Below are 17,542 nucleotides of genomic sequence, written 5' to 3' on the forward strand. Positions count from 1 at the left end.
TGAGTTGCTTGGGTCGCATCCCATGAAACAAATACCGAGCAAATGGAAACCCAAATTTGAAACGTTCATGACAACCCCTAATGATTTTATTGAGATATATAAAATTCGGCATCAAGTTGTCAGATGTTACAAGATCGGTGGAAGTCCGTTGTGATGTCGCCAACAATCCTCATTTACATTAATTAACTAGCAACAAAAAACCATCAACGGTTAATTTAGAGCTCAAAATAGTTATAGCTTTAGATATCGTGCCCGCTATCTAGGTAATCTTAAAACCTCCAGGGACGGCATGGGTGAAGACTCCATAAGGGTCAACTTTCTTACGAACCTCTCTGAATCGTTTAAGGCTTTCTTCACCATAGCTAGAGATAGGGTCCTGCCATGGAGCTGCATAATTGAGGTAAATCCATGGATCATACGCATTTTGCTTCTGGGCTTCGTCCTTTACTGCGGATATAAACTTCTGAGATGCGGCCTCTACTTTCTCCTTATCAGCGACGCGTTTAAAGCTCGCTGTCAATAACATGACAACTAGGGATTTTTTCGCCCGCCAAGCCCCAAGGAGTTAGTACTCGCACCTTTCGCGTAGATTATTGGGGGCAGAGGTTCAAGTGATAAACACCAAGTAATGCTTGATACGCTCTTGATTTCCGATAGGCTGTTCTGCCAGAGGCCATACGTGGCGTTGAGCATGGACGCCGTCGATTCGAATGTCAGCACAGCAGATGTTTGACTAATATAAGGTTCCGGTTAGCAATTCAATCCATATGGAATATTACGTGAACGGTCCATACTTACCACAATCCTTTGGGTTGGGCGCCGCCTCCTTCCAGGGCAAGGTCGGCTATCTGGGTCAAACGCATTGTGCTATAGTAGCGTGGTAGACTCATAACAGGTTCGAACACAGGCGGATTCACCTCGGCTCTTGTGTACTCGATTTCATTGACGATGAGGTTGACGGGAAGTACACCCATAATGGTCGAATAAGCAAATGTAAGTATCTGTGACGCATGCTCATCATATGCGTCTACAGAGTTGAGTTGAATGAATGCATCAATCTGATCCTTCAACGTTGATCTCGGGTGGTAGATCACCCCACCCCATATCTGACCTTGCTCAAAGGTATCGAAGTCAATTCTGGTTACGATACCGAAATTATTGGTCCCACCACGAAGAGCGACCAGAAGGTCCGGATCAGTGTTGGCGTCGACAATGGATCCATTAGCAAGGACAATTTGAAAATTCGACGCAGAATCACATGTGAAGCCATATTGCGGAGAAGAATACGAAATGCCACCGCCGAGTGTTAATCCCCCAACACCGACGTTGGCGGCTCGGCCTCCATTGACACAGAGTCCAAGCGGACCAAGCTGAGCATATACCGCATCCCAGGTAGCACCAACGCCGATAGAAGCTACGGAGTGGTCGTCGCTTATGGTAACGACATCAAGCCCTCGTAAATCTATCGCGACTCCGCCGTCGATACTCGATCCAAGGCTCATGTGCCCGCCGGAGCGGATGGCGAATAGGCAAGCCTGTTCGGGATATCCGAGGCCTTTTGCTGTAGTGGTTAGTGTCTGAATTGTGGCTGAGACATCCTCCGCTGTCTCCGGAGAGACGATACAAAGAGGGGTAGTATGTGAGCTATCGAGGGAGTAATAAGATCCTAGAGAAGACGCGTATGTTGCACTCCCAGGGAGAGACACCTTGTTACCAAGTGAAGAGAGCAGAGCTAAGCACTTCGCACACGTTAAGAGAAGCAATTGCCAAATTTAGATAGGGGTTGGTTGGACTAACACAGGGCCCACTATAGCCAGTCGAAGCTGTTGCATTTTAAGCATACCACCAATCAAAGAGTTGGGACATAGTTGTACAGGGTTGTTTTCAGTGTAGGGGCGCTCAGAATGGATGTTTAATTTGTCAAAACCCCCTTGTAACTCTGAGAACGAGGTCATATGCACATTGGATAAAGGATGATCTTTTAGACGTTCCCTAGACGAGTACCTAGGGACCCAGGGATATCCGAGATAGCAATCGCCAACAGCTCGGCCTCGGATAAGACAGTGTCGATCCGAGTAACCTAGCAAGGGAGTGGGGTGAGTGGTCTAAAAAACCTTGATATTTTTTGGCCGCAGAACGCAATCAACAATAAAAGACGGAGCGTCACTCTCGGCGATACTAAAAGTAGAAGTTTATAGCACCTTTCTTTATTATATAGAGTAATAACCTAATGCACCTAGGTATTATATGTAAGATAAACTTAAACACTGGGTAATCTTTAAGCCATAAACATATTTACTTATACAAGATTCATCGCCAATTCATTTCCAATATGTATCAGGAAAGAATTAAATTTCCTTGATAGGCCCCTTAAAATGATGTCGAGCTCTTACAACATACCAGATGACACTGAACAAAACTACGGCGCCGAATATGAGGATACTCCAATTGAAATTCTCCGGAGTCGGTGAAATAGCCTGGGGCCAAAATGACCAAAAGAGCAAGACTGCACAGTATAGACAAGCGAAGATGTTATTGAGGACACCAAGGGGCCCAGGAAGCTTCCATGGCCCCCATACTAACCCTCTTCGATGATTACTTACGTCTTCCGCATGCCTGAACGCACCAGTGCATCGTCGCCATAAGAATAGTAGGCACACCAGCAGGTAAGATGAGTATAGAGCTGCCACAACTAGGGACAAAAGAGCCGAGAGAGCGACAGTTGACCCGAGCACAATTAGCGAGATGAGGCTCGCAACTCCCATTGTAAAGAACACGGCGTAGACTGGAAGCGAAGACCTCCTCGTGAGCTTTGAATGGTCAGCTTGCGGCATAGAAATAATATGGTTGGGGGAGAATAACTTTTGCAAGATGGTGAGAGAACGGTAACCCGTAGTCTCTCGCAAACGACCATATCATCCTCGATGCCGAGGCATATACTCCTACACTACTTGCAGTTGCTAGTATGAGGACGACAGAGGCCATTAGAACTGCCCCGATAGTAGAGTTAACCCCAGACTGAAATACTTCCAGGAAAGGGTAAAACATTTTGTCCACTGCTGCTACTGCGGCGTCGATATCGGTGAGGCAAAACATCAGAGCAATTGCCATGGCAGATGCTAGGGCGCCGTTTATAAAAATGGTATAAAGCATCGCCTGTGGAACCACGGTAGAGGCGGACTGGATTTCCTCGGACATGTGCACAGCACAATCGGCACCTATATGTTTTAGATCGAGTTGATAGCCCATGAAATAGAAGTTTCCATACCTATCAACGTGCTAGCGATTGACGGAAGTCCCACGAAAAAGGTCAACCCCTGAGACCCCCAACCCCCGTTGTCAAAAAAGTTGGTGAATACGAAAGAAGGATCATTGTGCGGCGAAAAATAAACCAAAGGCACCAATATCCCGAAAAATCCCGCCAAATGCAGAATAAGTATCAAACCTTCAAATCTTGCTAGGAAGCGGCCAGTTGTGGAGTTTATCAGCACAACAAGCATAATAGACGCCCACATAATGAGCAATGTGTGCCATGGGAGCGGTATATAACTCGGCCGTGCTAGTACGATAATTCCCTGGAGAGTTGTCGTAATGAGATAGGTAGTCGTTATCGCCATTGCTTGCCAAGCTAGGGTCGTCATCCAGGCAGTTAGATATGTCAAGAAATTCGAGCAGGACTCCGGTGCCATCATTGCTACCCAGTGATCTGTAAGAGTTAGTTTCAGGAATCACTTATATGATCTATAGAGACGGGGTTTCACATACATTGACCGCCTGCTGTGGGAGCCATTGATGATAGTTCGGCCATGACTGTATATACCGAGGCGATTCCTACCCAGGCGACCACGAATGACCACAACACTGCAGCTGATCCTCCAGTCAGGAAACTTGGGACAGATGTCACCAGTATTCCTTCCCAAGAGCACAGTGCTGAGCAGGACAGCCCGAGGATTGACATGAAACCAAAGCTGCGATTTAATATTGGGCGTTTTCCTAGTCGGATTAGGACCTCATCGTCATTGGAATGAGGGCTTCCTGGCTTTCGAATCAATGCGCGCGTTGGCATACTGTGAGGGGACCTTATTTGAAGCTCAACATCGTTGTTTGAATCCATGATCATATACACCGCTTCTGCGGCACCGTACTTCTCTGGCGCAGTAAACAGTTAATTAGAAATTAATAAAAGTAGGGAAGGTTGAGGGGCTGAAATAGATCCCCAGCCGATTCCCTGAATTATTGACGTTTGGGGGAGTGAAGTACTACCTAGGACTAACTCAAAGGGAGTCGTTAAGTACTTCAGATTCAAAATCGGATCGAAAGTGGAAGGTATCAAGGTTAGCTGCATAAGTGTCGGGAATGTTGGTTTCACAAAATGGATTTGCTTGCATTTTGGGGGTTGTGCGACAAAGTGCAAGATATTAAATCGCACATGCTTACGAAATGGGTTCTCAAAAGTGTTACACAGTCGAAGGATTGGGTGGATTCCCTCCCCTACTAGAATCGTGTAGCGCCGAATGGAAACGAGTAATACCAAAGGCAGGTGTGTTGAGCCGAGACGCGAAATCTACTCGCCCCGAACATCAGGCGACCTGTGCGACATATCTCTCTGGCTGTCCGCCTAGGTACTAGGTATTCATGGATAAGTCTCTGTCCCCGCGCTGCTGGAACCCAAGATTTGATAGCCCGTGGCTTACGTATCTAGAATTTGGCCAACGCTCAACATGGTCACGTATATTTCTCGAGACAACAATCTCAATGATGGTCGAATCATAGTGTCCGGGTCGAATCTGAATCCAATACTCCAAATGATCTCCTGGTTACTCATGTCAATTATGTCTCTTATGCTCTGCTTCAGGCAATTAACTCGATGTTTCATCAAGGCAGGCATACCCTTCTCTTGGGAAGACTTGCTAGTCCTAATATCATTTGTATGCTTACCCTATACAACATTTAACGCACTCACCCCTTTGACGTTGAACGAAGGTCTTTGCACTAGGAGAGTCGATTACTTCGGTTATACCAGGGAGCGAAATTTATGGAAAAGAGCTTTCGCTAATAAGTTCTCTAGAACTGAAAGAAGGAAACAAGGTATGGCGCTTCCTTTACTCAGAAGTCGCCCAATATGACTTGCTAAGATTCACAAATAGGTTGGACTCGCACGGGATCTTCTTTTTACCCTTAGTCTTGGGTTTTCCAAGCTATCCGTTTACTTAAATCTGATCACCCTATCTCCAAACCCGGCTCATCGACGCATTACACATTGCCTTGGTTGCTTAATACTACTCTGGATGGTGACCTCGATGATTGGGACGGGAATGCAATACGCAGATATTTGGTCAAGGAACACCAACAATGGCGACCGCATTTTTGGCCTGGTAAGACTCGTCCAGTTCAATATTGACTAGGAAAATTAGCAAACTAATAAAAAGAAGCGAGAATTCCTTACTTATGCAGCCATAACTAGCTTGATAATCGACTTCGCCCTTATTGTTATCCCGATATTGATTATATCTCCCCTGTATATGGCCATCACTTTTCGAGTGATTCTCATCTCCTTTTACGTAGCAAGAATCCTGTTCGTTCTATCCCCCTCTATCGACCTAAGATGCGTCCTAACCAAAAAAGTGCAATAGCGGCGACAATTTGCCAGCTGGTCTATCTACCTGGCATATTGAAGGACGACTACACGTTGCTGTCATTTCCCTACTATTTATCTTCCCAATTAGTCCAATTCACCAGCTTCTCGGCCACCTGTATTGTCTATTTCCGGCCTCTCCTCCTGTCATTACAAAGTGGTCTAATGGCGGCTAATACTGATATAAATTTCACGACGCAGTTTCCACTCATCAAGCTCTCTCGCGAAAAGATCGAACGAAGCCAATCAACTAGAGAAACAAAGGCCTCCCAAAATCATGAGGGAGGCAATTACGTCGAAATAACAACGGATATTGCAGTGTCACAAGACGGACATGGCACCCAATCCCTTCCAAACGCCGAGAGGTACGGTTTTACTTGGGAAAGATGAAGTCATAACGGGCCCATACATTCAGAGTGGCCTAAACGTAGGGGATACATGGACATACGATCATTAGGGAGCGTGAATTTCAGGAAATATAGTATCTTGTCACACTTGGACCTCTCATTCGAGTTTCTTAGAGCGAGATACTCGCATTTCACTTATCATTCGTTTCAAGTGGATCTTATCATATAGTGTCGCGCTATGTACTACCTAAATAGGTACGTTATATAGTCGAATGTGTAGATTTCCATCATCCACTTCTTTCCAGATCACAGGCTCGCATCATAGAACAATAAAGATCCTATCGGCACTGCAGCTGTTCCTCATAGCATGAACCAAATAATCTTAGCCGTCTTATTCCTCTGATTCAACCACGATGGGGGCATCCTTGATGAATACAGCATCCACATCTCTGATATTGGGATACTGAACCGTGTTTGGCACGCCTGAAAGGTATCAGCCATTCTGAAAAGTGTTATATCATAGGACGAGGACGTAGCATACCCAAAGCCAGCGTGGTTGCTAGCGCGCTTATCAACAGCCAGATGGCGAATTTAGGAGTGGGTAGCATCGTTATTATTTTTTTCTTTTTTGGTTGAATTCTTCGATTGGGGACTAGGTCGCGATTAAAGATAGAAACCAGGCAGCCCTAACTAAGCAAAACAAGCAGGGGCCACGCCTTTTGTATCATATTACCTTCCCACCATTACATCGCCGAACTGCAGTGAGCGGATCAGTAACCGAGACTTTCATCTTGCCACGTACTTTAGTAGGATCAGGACGTATGCAAAGCCTTGAAGACCTACACCTTTGTGCTACCGCCGAAACATACCGAGCTAAATACCTGTGTTACCCTCAGCCATTAGAGGGAGTTGTCGTTTCCTATCTTCGCCCTTTGGTGTCCAACTAGTAAGAGTCAGTCTTTTCTTGGCAACCGACATGAAAAGTCTATTTATTCGCTTTTCCGTGCCACTGATCTCTGCTCTCTTACCTAGGTAGGTAGCTCGTATTGCCAACTTATCATTAAAGCCCTACGACAAGGTCACTTATTGACGTAAACATGGGCGAACTTTCCGAGGAATCCCTCAGTCCCTTACTTGCTGCACACACAGACGAGGAAATCAGAAAGGATAAGGCCGCAGCAATTTCATTCCGCGAGATAGGGAGATCGTCTTACAGAAATTTACTCCCAATCAGCATTTTACTATGCCTACTATACGTTGTAGTTGGATTAACGTTTGTCATCCTCAACTCGGGCCAATGCAAACACCCTAAACAAGAAACCAGTCGTCTCTGTTCGAAGACTCCTCAATTTACCCTTGAGTGGAACCTGTTCTGACGTGAGCTAGCGATTCTGAGAGATGTCTTGCAGTTTGAAGAACGAAAGGAGTGGGTCCCGCCCCAATATCCATGGAACCAACCACCTTCCACTGTGCTGGACTCGGCATGGGAAGATCTACTATATGGTCCGTACTACGATAAACACATGCCACAATAAATCTCACTCACTCTGCAGCTCTGAACATACGCGTCTCCGGGGACGAAATGAGTAAACTTGAACTCAACGTTACCAATAGAGTTCAAGTCGATCATGGTGATTATTTCGCTGCTTTAGGTGTCTTCCATTATCTCCATTGCCTCAATAATCTCCGCAAGGTGGTTCATTGGGATCACTATGGGCCACAGATTATGAGTTCCGGCAATGAGGAGGCATTTGGCAAAGAGCATTCTGGTCAGTGCCGTCTATTCTTCTGGTATCCACTAGACGCACAACAAATTATTAACATGAACTGGTATAGATCACTGTATCAGTGTGCTTCGGCAGGCATTAATGTGCCATGCAAACGTACAGGTCAACACAGCGGAGTGGGTAGACGAGAACAACTTTTTGGGAGGAAAGGAGTTGAGGTTAGATCCTACAACGAATTGCGTTAAATGGGACACCTTGGATGGGTGGGCGCGCGCGAGAGCGCTGAAATCCGGAAAGTTTAGTTTCAGGCCTGGACCATTTTACAGGGCTGGCACTGGTGATAAGTGAGCGAATAACAAGGTGTTGGTGCTAGATAATGCATACGAGGGGTGTAGCCGCAGTATCCGGGTTGGAAGTGGCAGAGAGGGGAGGAATCCATTTCATTCATGTTGTGACACAGTACGTGGAAATTTGTGTAACGATCAGACTGCAAGGTAGGCCTTTATTTGTACATTAATCCAAAATACGGCTTCGCGCAGCCCCGCGCTCTATAAATAACTGATTTGGGGGTCCGGGCTATTGACATTCCCCGCGTCTACTTGGCCTTTTTTAACAATAGCAACTTTCGACAGATGTTATATCTTAGTTTCATACGATAATTCGCTATTTCATCCCCCACGTCAACACTACTACCAAGTTTTCAACATGGACGGTCCTCCAACGCACGAAGGCGAAGCAGATTTCCAAGCACCAGGGGCGTCAAAGCCTTCTAAGACATGGTACAAGGTCGTCGGAAATCTAGATTCGCCACCTCTAATTGTTTTGCATGGTGGTCCTGGTGCTGGCCATGAGTACATGATCACATTAGTTGATTTATACGAAAAACACAAGCTTCCAATCGTGTTGTATGATCAAGTCGGATGCGGTCGTTCCACCCACTTCCAAGAGAAAGCCGGCGACGAGTCGTTCTGGACAATGGATCTTTTCATTGCTGACCTTGATAATCTCGTCGACCATCTACAATTGCGAGACGTCGGGTTTTCCGTCCTTGGCCAAAGCTGGGGTGGCATCCTTGCCGGCGCTTACGCTTCACGCCGACCGAAGGGTCTAAGAAAACTTATCATTGCTGGTGGACCTGCAAGCATGCCTTTATATTCTGAGGGCTGTAAGTATCTCCTTTCTCAACTTCCACCAGACGTGCGTCATGTCATCGAGGAATGCGAACGTAAAGGTGACTACGAAAGCGAAGAATTCCAGAAAGCGAGTGCCGTATTCTACGCTCGCCACTTCTGCAAACTCGACCCATTCCCCGAGCCTGTCCAAGCCGGATTCGCCCACTTGAAGGAAGACCCAACTGCCTATCTTACAATGTAAGTATCTATGCATAGGACCAAGACTATTACAGGGATAGAGGAAGCTAACTGGGTTTTTTAGGCAAGGACCTTCGGAGTTCACAATCATCGGGAGTTTCAAAGACTGGGAGCCGTGGAAAGAGGCACATAACATTGAAGTTGACGCCCTGCTTATTAACGGTGATCAAGATGAGGCCATGGATCTCTGCATTGAGCCATGGTTTAGGAGTATTACCAAGGTCAAATGGGTCACAATCAGCAATGCTAGTCACATGACCCATTGGGAACAGCGGGAAAGATTTAATGAACTCTGTGGAACGTTTCTCTTAAATGGATCGAAGTAAAGATTTCCAACCGGTGTAAAATACCTACATAGGTGGATTATCGAGAGCTACGTGGATAAATAGTCAAGCCCTCCGTTTATTTCCACCTACCTAGGTAGGTATTTACACGCCTTATGTATTTACTATTATTATTAACTTCTGCCTGTAGCAAGTCCTATAGCCTTGGATAGAAATCGCTTCCGTTTTCTGGAACTCGGTATGTTGCCTGCCGTGATGATTCAACGCCATTCATAATCCTAGTTATTCGCACCGGCTGCTCGTGTTACACAAGCCTTTGTGAGACACTTGGTACTGAGACATAAGCAGCCACTTTAATAATTTTTCATTATAGGTGCCCTCCTAACAGGCATTTGATTCATCGTCCAACTGCCTGGGTTGTTCAATCAGTTATATAGGTAGGATACCGTTGTTCTACGGTGTCGCTTTCTCTTTTCTCAGTTCCGCGAATTTTATCCATCATGCATAACAACGAAACCCTCATTTATAAACGATTCACTGCATACTTCCCCGTGCCTGGTGAACACCTTGCCACTGGGTCTCGTCTATTTGACTTAGAAGCCGACCCGCCTCCCGGTGGTATCATTATCATGAACAGATATCTATCACTTGATCCTTATCAACGCGGCCAAATCCGATTGCCAACCGACATGGGGACCTACTCCATGCCTTGGGTGGAAGGGGAACCTGCCGTACTCACTACTCTTTCGACCGTACTTAAATCAGACAACCCGCGCTTCAAATCTGGTGACGTTGTTATAGCTATGGCTAATGCGGCAAAGTATGCTGCCGTAACAGCAGACTTAACGGAAATGGCCCGTGTCCTACCACCACCACAGCCAGGGATGGAAATCGCCCCATCGAAGTTAATCAGTACGCTTGGTGTGCCGGGTCTGTCAGCTTACGTCAGTTTCTTTGAATTTATACATGAACCCCGAAGAGGAAAAACCATCTGGATCTCCGCAGCCAGCGGCGGTGTAGGTCAAATAATAGGCCAGCTCGCTAAGATGAACGGTATGAAGGTAATCGGGAGTACCGGAAGTGCCGAAAAGGTTGGTTTCTTAATTAAAGAGCTTGGATTCGACGCCGCGTGGAATTATAAAACGGAAACGACTGCAGCCGCATTGCAAAGGCTAGCGCCCGAAGCATTGGATATATACTATGACAATGTCGGAGGCGAGCAGTTCGAGACCGCACTAGTAGCTATGAAGGACTACGGTACCATCGGTAAGAAGAAACTCCATTACTCATGGGTGTTGAGGTTGTTTGAGGGAAGGGGTCGCGAGCTAATGAATTTTCGTAGTATCAAGCGGTATGGTTTCGCAATGCAATCGTCCCGTAGAGGAAAAATACGGCATTAGAACAGGCATGAATATCTTTTTGAAACGCCTTACGATCTATGGCTTCGTCTGCTCCGACCCACATAACATGGAGAAGTATTTGGCTTCATTCGGTACCGACATGATTTCTTGGATTTGCCAAGGGAAAATCAAGACTAAAGAGGAAGTGGTTGTAGGAATTTCAAACGCACCAGAAGCATTCGTTCGCATGTTGCGAGGGGAAAAGTTCGGGAAGATGGTATTAAAAGTCGACGATGATTGAATTTCATCACTTACTCCTACCTGCCAGCCTGCCTAGGCAGTGAGGCAGTACTGCACGATCTCAATTGTAAAGCGGGGGCGGGGGCGGGTCTTGGACCCTATGATGATAGGCTGCGAGCGAGCTTTCCCTGCTGCTTGTGCAACAATGTGTTCGACGAGCACCTAATACATTCAGCGAGCCTTTTTTTCTTCACTGTTAATTCTAAGGCCTTAACTAGTAAAATACCAATCCATCCTTGCATATTTGTACTACCAAATTAATTTCATAGCCTGCAGCATGAATTGTGTTAGTTGTCGCGATGTCGATTATAAAGTGGGGGGTACTATTATGTTGCAACTCACAAGTGTCTTTTTCCACGTGTCTCGGACCGAGCCCATTCAATGTTTCTATCGGCAATGGGAGGGTCCATAAAATTCGGCAACCCGCCTAACCAGATACCTCCCTTACTGGGAGCAATCACAGATAATTAGTTTTATGCAAGTAACACAACTTTATGCTGTTTTGCTAATCAAACCATTTCGGAGGGGATAATTAGGGATGTTCCAGATAAGGGGTAATTCTCCATAATTTTGAGAGTGCCACGTTCAAGTTATTCGATTTTTTTTTCCGGCGTATTTGACTTTAAAGAGCTTGTCAAGACGGCTCTTGACAAGCTCTTTAGGGTTACGCTAGAAGTTTGACTTAACCTATTTCAATCGTTGTTATGGGGCGGCTTACATCACTTTGTCGTTCCGTGGGTCGGTTACCTAAATCGGCCTACTACTCATCCCGCTTCAACTTCATCGCCGGAGGGTCTCGGAGCTAAATCAGTAATTACAACAGAGACGTCCCGGAGCTTGAGTGACTTACAAATACCTTATGTAGAGAAACTGTTCGATCTAATTTATAAGCATCAAAATGAAATCGGAAAATTCACGAATTTGTCAGCTGGAGGGAATTGGGTCGTTGACATTCAAGATCAGAAAATACCTACATACCCCCTAGGGAGGTAGGTATGATATAAATAAAGGACAACCGAGACCCCAACTCGTGGAAATCAAACAATCGATCACAATCAATCAAAACTCTATAGTCCGAACATACAAACTACTATATCACAATGTCAAACTTGCAGTATTACTCGTATCCGGGAGCCGGCGATTGGGGTCGCGAGACCATGCACTACAGCCAAGCAGTTCGAGTAGGAGACGTCATCCACCTCTCAGGTCAAGGTACAAACGGAATTTTCTACACTTACACTTAGCGTTCGGTATTGAAACCTATTAACAATTTGCAGGTGGCTGGGATCCCTCTACCGTTGAAGTCAAGCCGAACCTACTCGAAGAAGTTGACCAAGCTTTCGAGAACGTCGACTACGCCTTGAAGTACGCTGGAGGTAAAGGCTGGTCCCAGGTATACCGAGTGACCACGTACTGCACCGATATCCAAGCTGTTCATAACCGCATCGTCGAGAATTTCCGACGCTGGATGCCCAACCACGAGCCAACTTGGACGACGATTGGCGTCGCGAAGCTTGGTCTCGACACTATGCACATTGAAGTCGAGGTCCAAGCTTACGACCAGGAGGGCGCCGCGGCCGCGAAGAAGGAATGAGCAAAGGGAGATGTGGCTTAAACATCTAATACTTAGGTATCTTGGTCGATGGCGGGAGGAACTGGGGGGTTGGTACTGTCAATACGCCTGATGTTCCAGCGTAACTGCATCTTTCTGAGACACCATAAGAGGCACCAACCCTAATCCGATAACTTGCTTTCATCCAACGAATTATTATGCTATTAGAGGACCATTTTTGGGGTGTTTCGTGAATTTAGTTTGTATAAACATAAAAATTTAATACTAACCTAAGTAATCATAAAGTAAGAATGTCCTCCGAAACTTTACACTCCGCGATCTGAAAGTCCTTATGATACTGGACGGCCATCTCTAACCATCTCTAAATGGATGTTCATAGTCATATCGTTTTAGTTAATCCTGGTCCGACCTTGAGAATTCGGCTTGTCGCAAGACATACACCAGAAGCCAATAATAATGCACCACACCACACGATCAACCCAACCCAGTTCCCTTCGTTTCCCAAAATAGCGCCGGCTATGGGATTACTAACAAGCAATCCAAACCCTACAAATGATAGCGTCATACCAAGACGCGTACCAATTTTACTTTTATCGACCGAGAGGCTCATGATACCGGCGGCGGGTAGCCCCATGAAGGCACCAGTCATAAAGCCGTATAACACACTAAAGGCAACCAAGGCAGCTGAGGTATCGATTGCGAGCAGGCAGAATGTTAACACTGCGCCTAAAAACGCCACAGCCGTCTGCACATTAATGCTACCAATCTGATCTGCGTAATAACCTGGTACGAGTCGCCCAGGTAGCGAAGCAGCATTGATGATTACTAGCAAATAGCCTGACAAATTTGGCGTGGTGTTGGTCCTCGCTAAGGCCAACAGTTCGACGTAGTTCATTACGATGTAGAAGCCCATGATGCCGAATAAAAGGCCACAATTAAAAACGATGTATGGCAAGTCTTTGAGAGCTGACTGGTCGAGAAGACTTCGAGTTGGCCGGGGTGGGGCATTAGCCTTCATGAGGAAGACCGGAATTGTAGAGGTTGCTAGGAGGACAAAGGCCAATGTACGTGTCGCCCAGCCAAATCCTACTTGGGGCTGTAACTGGTTGAAGATAATAGGGTAGATGATGCCACCTATCAAATTAGCAGCGGAAAATGAATGTGTATCTCATCTCGGACGCCTATCGCCAAAGCCACAGTGGGGCGCATCGTAACGTACCTATCGCGCTGCCAGTAGAAGAAGTACCCATAGCCAGCGCGGTTCTCGCATGAAAATGCTGAGAAACCACAGCTGGTGCAGGGAGATATAGACAACCCAAGCCGAGGCCAGTTATCAGGGCCTGTGTGAGGAAGACCTGCCAGTAGGCTGGTGTGACGCTGGTAAGAAACATGCCTACCACCAATAGAAAAGAGCCGATCCAGAGAAGCCAGCGAAGGTAGCCTGCATCGAAAAGGGGCCCTGAGGCTAGGGATATGAAAAAGAGGAAGAAGGATTGAGTCGATCCGATCCAGGCAATGCTCGACGACGAATGGTCACTCAGCATCCCTAATTGGTAGAAGGTCTGGAAGGCGCCGTACGAATTCATCAAGCCCCATGTATTAAGATTCAAGACAAAAGCCCCCAATGCCTGTATCCACGCCAATAAACCATCCTTCGGCGGAACGGCAGGCTGGTCAATGTCGATGGGTTGCCGAAGCGCATCAGCATTCCCATCGCGCCGTCCCGTTTCCACCGTCGCCTTGGGCTCTATCGTTTCCGTCATCGCGGTGGTTCTTTAATTCTTTGAAGTGAGGAAACTTGAGTGTGGAGAGGGGCACAGCGGCGCAGCCCTTAGAACAGAACCAGGATGTAATGTCCGACCACTGAAAGCAAGATGTAATTTAGTTGTGTATGTGTAACAACGAGAGATTGGACCACAAGTATCTCCGAGCTCCGAAGCCCCTTCTCAGTCCTGAAAAAACCGAATGCTTTTTCAGACCAAGGACATATTTTCACGAAAGTCGAAATGGACCATAGAAAGATTCCGATTGTAGCGTATTGCGAGCTTTATACTACAAAATACCTAGGTAATTACACCTTCCCTTACATAACTAATAATACGGTGATGTGGAGATCACCAACCTATCGCCGCTTCAAAAACTCGTTTTCAACTCCCTACTTCTTAGGTGTATATGGGGGTATATGCTCCCAAGGGCTGCGCCCTTTGTCTCAGGTCACCTAAACCAGCCGCAAAGTAATATCTAGGTATTCTTTATTCAGTTTCTACGATAACGCTAGAGAGGCCTAGTTGTTTGATAACCCTGCATCTTTTAAGCCACCGGGTCGTTGTCGCACCGTCGGAAATGGGATTCACCCCACCCTGTGACACCCACCACGGATAGGACTAACCGTAGATACCTAGGTAGCCTGGTAGCCCTTGGCCAACTATGACGATCAATTCTTCATCCATTAGGTACCCGCCTCACTTACGTATATACTTAGATGCGATAACGAACGGAACTAAACGTGTTGGTACATCCGCTATTCAATCCCCTTCACGATCGCTGGTTATTGAATGCATAGCCTGTCCAGTCGGGAGCAGCCAATGTATCTACAGGTAACTACATGTTCCGCTTATCCAAAGTTCACTCATTTCAAGGACCACCGCCACATAATCAGAGCGCAACTGAGTCCTAAGGAGTAGTTGAATACCTAAGTACGCGACTAGGTACACACTGGAAAAGGAGGACGTTTAGAAAGATCTTAAGTGGTCCTTTTAACTTACAAACCACCAATTTACCGCCTCCCCTGTCTCGATTTCTCTCGTTTTTAACGCCTTATTCTTCCGTGTGCACCACCACTTGATAACAAAACACATGATGATAGAAAGCCCGCAACCAGCCATAATACAACCACCACCAGTCTCATATCTAGGCTCTTGAGAAGTTAGGTAAAAATATGGGGTGAACCAATGACTAATACTACTCGCTGCATTGGCTATAGCTACGACAGCAGCTCTCTTTGTGCGTGGCCGCGGAAGTACTGTGGTCTCCCACGATATATGCAGATTGAGCGCAGCGAATGGACCGCTGCACAATAGAAAGAGGCCGAAGAATCTTGGCCCCGTTTCAAGGGTAGATATCAGGATGATAGCTCCGACTAGAGTCATGGCCATGCTACCGGCAATATGCCATGTATATTCAAGCATGCGGCCGCTAGACCAAGCGATCACGAGAGTAAAAATGTATCCGAATAGATAAGGGGGTGCCTGTAGAAGGTAGGTCCCTATCTTAGAGAACCCAAAGGTATCGACGATCTAAATATTAAGTTAGCGATGCTCAACCCGGGGGCTTGGCTATAATCCGTACAGATGGGAAGAAGTCTTTGAATGACTGCCCTATGATAATAGCAAAGTGCAGTAATGCGAACATCCACGTAAAGGGATCTTTCACAGCCAGTGCTAAGCCACTCCAGTATCCTCCCTCATCATCTTCACATACCCCGCCGGTTGACACCTGCTGTCGATATTGTGCCATTTCCGACTCCTCCGTAGTAAAGAAATATGTTCCAGTATTGGAAGGCCACTTTGGAATGAGCCAAAAGGATATGAGGGCAATTAGAATACTAACCACCCCTTCGATCAACAAGAACCACTACATGACGTCTAGTAAGCGATCAAATACATAACGATAGGGATTACTTAGTCGGGGATATTGGGTACCCACCTGCCATGCTGACAAGTTCCCGATGCCATTCATATTCGTCAAAATGGCAGCCGCCAACATACTAGAAACGATATTTGATATAACGTTCCCAGCGTGCCATATACCCATTCGAAGCGGGGTCTCGTTTTTTGTATACCAAGAACTAGTTAGAAGGGATACTGCGGGGATGAAAGGACCTTCAGTCAATCCGGCAAGGAATCGCGTAAATATGAAGGCCCACCCTGACCTTAGAGCCGGCATGCATATAGTCACAGCGGACCAGGACAGCATACACACTGGCATCAAGATTCTAGGATTTCCCTTAGCCAGGATAATATTGGCCGGTAGCTGGATAGCGTCATGAATTAGCTGGGATCATACAACTTCATGTCTAGGTACGGTATGCCTGGGTGAGTATGACATTGGACGACTTGCTATTGAAGTGGTAGAAAGGGAAACCCTTGATCACTCACCTGGGAGATGATGTATCCCACATAAAACATTGATATACCAGTTGACCATTGCTCATCCGTCATGTTCAAATCACGTTGCATTCCCGCTAGTCGAGCGTTAGATACGTTAATACGGTCTAGATAACTATGGAGGATTAGTTAAGACTAGTTGGATGCTTCTTAGGTAAGGTTAATAAACATACTTCATGAGTAGCATTGCTGTCATGCATGGCAGAAATCTCCAGTCCAACTTTTTCACGACAGCTTTATCGAGAGCTGCTAACTCCTCGGGGCTCTTCTCTCTAAGTAGAGGCCATTGTTCAAGATACGGGTCATGTAATGGAGCATCTTCGACGAGCTCAGTGGTGGCTCCTTTCGACTTAACACTCCCCGGAGATTTAGGCCTAAGTGTAGCCATGGTTGGATTAGGCAGTATAAGTTGTGTTGTGCAGTTGATCAATGGGAACTACAAGTTACGCCGTCTTACGTGGGATCCGCATTTATTTATATCGTCAAGATACTACCAAACAGACACGTCAAACTGACCTTTACGGTCAATGCCATATCTTACCCTGCGATGATAGCTCGTCTTGGTTCCCAAAGTTCAGGTAAACGATCCCGTGAGGATCATCACTGAATAGCGATACACCATCTTCCAAGGTTACAATCAACCCCAGGATCCCCACAATCCCCACAATCTGAATGAAACTCGACGACCCGAGCGGTCGCGGGGATTTCCTATAGAGGGTATGTATTGCCTTTTTATCGACTTTAATTGGATTCTCTCCTGTGGGGTCGTAGGCTTGGCTCCTGCAAGATAAACTACCACT

General features: G+C 46.3%; 10 protein-coding genes across 10 annotated transcripts; 6 read left to right on the top strand and 4 right to left on the bottom strand.

Annotated features, from left to right (window-relative positions):
* Window positions 1–2,191: 2,191 nt before the first annotated feature.
* On the bottom strand, window positions 2,192–4,372 carry F4822DRAFT_383562 (putative GABA transporter). Its single transcript, XM_051456442.1, has 4 exons — window positions 3,766–4,372; window positions 3,269–3,706; window positions 2,863–3,218; window positions 2,192–2,810 (listed from the first exon to the last, which is right to left on the bottom strand). Exons 1-4 carry the CDS (start codon window positions 4,118–4,120, stop codon window positions 2,349–2,351), a joined length of 1,611 nt encoding a protein of 536 aa, XP_051318873.1. The 5' UTR covers window positions 4,121–4,372; the 3' UTR covers window positions 2,192–2,348.
* Window positions 4,373–4,660: 288 nt separating this feature from the next.
* F4822DRAFT_250 (uncharacterized protein) lies at window positions 4,661–5,220 on the top strand. Its single transcript, XM_051454415.1, has 3 exons — window positions 4,661–4,928; window positions 5,069–5,088; window positions 5,148–5,220. Exons 1-2 carry the CDS (start codon window positions 4,722–4,724, stop codon window positions 5,072–5,074), a joined length of 213 nt encoding a protein of 70 aa, XP_051318874.1. The 5' UTR covers window positions 4,661–4,721; the 3' UTR covers window positions 5,075–5,088; window positions 5,148–5,220.
* Window positions 5,221–5,552: 332 nt separating this feature from the next.
* F4822DRAFT_383571 (uncharacterized protein) lies at window positions 5,553–6,662 on the top strand. Its single transcript, XM_051456444.1, has 2 exons — window positions 5,553–6,465; window positions 6,524–6,662. The coding sequence occupies exon 1, from the start codon at window positions 5,606–5,608 to the stop codon at window positions 6,023–6,025; it is 420 nt and encodes a 139-aa protein (XP_051318875.1). The 5' UTR covers window positions 5,553–5,605; the 3' UTR covers window positions 6,026–6,465; window positions 6,524–6,662.
* On the bottom strand, window positions 6,374–6,590 carry F4822DRAFT_423566 (uncharacterized protein; the record flags this gene model as incomplete). Its single annotated transcript, XM_051459993.1, has 2 exons — window positions 6,374–6,465; window positions 6,524–6,590. 2 exons carry the CDS (start codon window positions 6,588–6,590, stop codon window positions 6,374–6,376), a joined length of 159 nt encoding a protein of 52 aa, XP_051318876.1.
* A 163-nt stretch (window positions 6,663–6,825) lies between the features above and the next one.
* Window positions 6,826–8,277, top strand: F4822DRAFT_383572 (uncharacterized protein). Its single transcript, XM_051456445.1, has 5 exons — window positions 6,826–6,925; window positions 7,011–7,314; window positions 7,369–7,484; window positions 7,535–7,750; window positions 7,818–8,277. Exons 2-5 carry the CDS (start codon window positions 7,080–7,082, stop codon window positions 8,055–8,057), a joined length of 807 nt encoding a protein of 268 aa, XP_051318877.1. The 5' UTR covers window positions 6,826–6,925; window positions 7,011–7,079; the 3' UTR covers window positions 8,058–8,277.
* A 137-nt stretch (window positions 8,278–8,414) lies between these two features.
* On the top strand, window positions 8,415–9,405 carry F4822DRAFT_423568 (proline iminopeptidase; the record flags this gene model as incomplete). Its single annotated transcript, XM_051459994.1, has 2 exons — window positions 8,415–9,079; window positions 9,144–9,405. The coding sequence occupies 2 exons, from the start codon at window positions 8,415–8,417 to the stop codon at window positions 9,403–9,405; spliced, it is 927 nt and encodes a 308-aa protein (XP_051318878.1).
* Window positions 9,406–9,489: 84 nt separating this feature from the next.
* F4822DRAFT_28 (NAD(P)-binding protein) lies at window positions 9,490–11,282 on the top strand. Its single transcript, XM_051454862.1, has 2 exons — window positions 9,490–10,629; window positions 10,706–11,282. The coding sequence occupies exons 1-2, from the start codon at window positions 9,864–9,866 to the stop codon at window positions 11,002–11,004; spliced, it is 1,065 nt and encodes a 354-aa protein (XP_051318879.1). The 5' UTR covers window positions 9,490–9,863; the 3' UTR covers window positions 11,005–11,282.
* An 821-nt stretch (window positions 11,283–12,103) lies between these two features.
* F4822DRAFT_423570 (YjgF-like protein) lies at window positions 12,104–12,597 on the top strand (the record flags this gene model as incomplete). Its single annotated transcript, XM_051459995.1, has 2 exons — window positions 12,104–12,215; window positions 12,281–12,597. The coding sequence occupies 2 exons, from the start codon at window positions 12,104–12,106 to the stop codon at window positions 12,595–12,597; spliced, it is 429 nt and encodes a 142-aa protein (XP_051318880.1).
* A 198-nt stretch (window positions 12,598–12,795) lies between these two features.
* Window positions 12,796–14,822, bottom strand: F4822DRAFT_383582 (major facilitator superfamily domain-containing protein). The gene is made up of 2 exons (XM_051456446.1): window positions 13,796–14,822; window positions 12,796–13,710 (listed from the first exon to the last, which is right to left on the bottom strand). The coding sequence occupies exons 1-2, from the start codon at window positions 14,337–14,339 to the stop codon at window positions 12,956–12,958; spliced, it is 1,299 nt and encodes a 432-aa protein (XP_051318881.1). The 5' UTR covers window positions 14,340–14,822; the 3' UTR covers window positions 12,796–12,955.
* Window positions 14,823–15,332: 510 nt separating this feature from the next.
* On the bottom strand, window positions 15,333–17,130 carry F4822DRAFT_435544 (major facilitator superfamily transporter; the record flags this gene model as incomplete). Its single annotated transcript, XM_051462211.1, has 5 exons — window positions 15,333–15,872; window positions 15,925–16,209; window positions 16,282–16,608; window positions 16,734–16,857; window positions 16,916–17,130. The coding sequence occupies 5 exons, from the start codon at window positions 17,128–17,130 to the stop codon at window positions 15,333–15,335; spliced, it is 1,491 nt and encodes a 496-aa protein (XP_051318882.1).
* Window positions 17,131–17,542: the final 412 nt, after the last annotated feature.

This window comes from Hypoxylon trugodes (genome assembly GCF_022578975.1).
Source record: "Hypoxylon trugodes strain CBS 135444 unplaced genomic scaffold F4822scaffold_1, whole genome shotgun sequence".
Classification (NCBI taxonomy): Eukaryota; Fungi; Ascomycota; class Sordariomycetes; order Xylariales; family Hypoxylaceae; genus Hypoxylon; species Hypoxylon trugodes.

Coding starts and splice junctions, on each gene's coding strand:
- F4822DRAFT_28 (XM_051454862.1), top strand. CDS start 9,864: ATGCATAACAACGAAACCCTCATTTATAAACGATTCACTGCATACTTC. Junction 10,630..10,705: donor GAAGGACTACGGTACCATCG/GTAAGAAGAAAC, acceptor GAATTTTCGTAG/TATCAAGCGGTATGGTTTCG.
- F4822DRAFT_250 (XM_051454415.1), top strand. CDS start 4,722: ATGGTCACGTATATTTCTCGAGACAACAATCTCAATGATGGTCGAATC.
- F4822DRAFT_383571 (XM_051456444.1), top strand. CDS start 5,606: ATGCGTCCTAACCAAAAAAGTGCAATAGCGGCGACAATTTGCCAGCTG.
- F4822DRAFT_383582 (XM_051456446.1), bottom strand. CDS start 14,339: ATGACGGAAACGATAGAGCCCAAGGCGACGGTGGAAACGGGACGGCGC. Junction 13,711..13,795: donor TTCTACTGGCAGCGCGATAG/GTACGTTACGAT, acceptor CTAATTTGATAG/GTGGCATCATCTACCCTATT.
- F4822DRAFT_383572 (XM_051456445.1), top strand. CDS start 7,080: ATGGGCGAACTTTCCGAGGAATCCCTCAGTCCCTTACTTGCTGCACAC. Junction 7,485..7,534: donor CATGGGAAGATCTACTATAT/GGTCCGTACTAC, acceptor ACTCACTCTGCA/GCTCTGAACATACGCGTCTC. Junction 7,751..7,817: donor CATTTGGCAAAGAGCATTCT/GGTCAGTGCCGT, acceptor TGAACTGGTATA/GATCACTGTATCAGTGTGCT.
- F4822DRAFT_383562 (XM_051456442.1), bottom strand. CDS start 4,120: ATGATCATGGATTCAAACAACGATGTTGAGCTTCAAATAAGGTCCCCT. Junction 3,219..3,268: donor AATCGCTAGCACGTTGATAG/GTATGGAAACTT, acceptor TAAAACATATAG/GTGCCGATTGTGCTGTGCAC. Junction 2,811..2,862: donor TCTCTCACCATCTTGCAAAA/GTTATTCTCCCC, acceptor GACCATTCAAAG/CTCACGAGGAGGTCTTCGCT.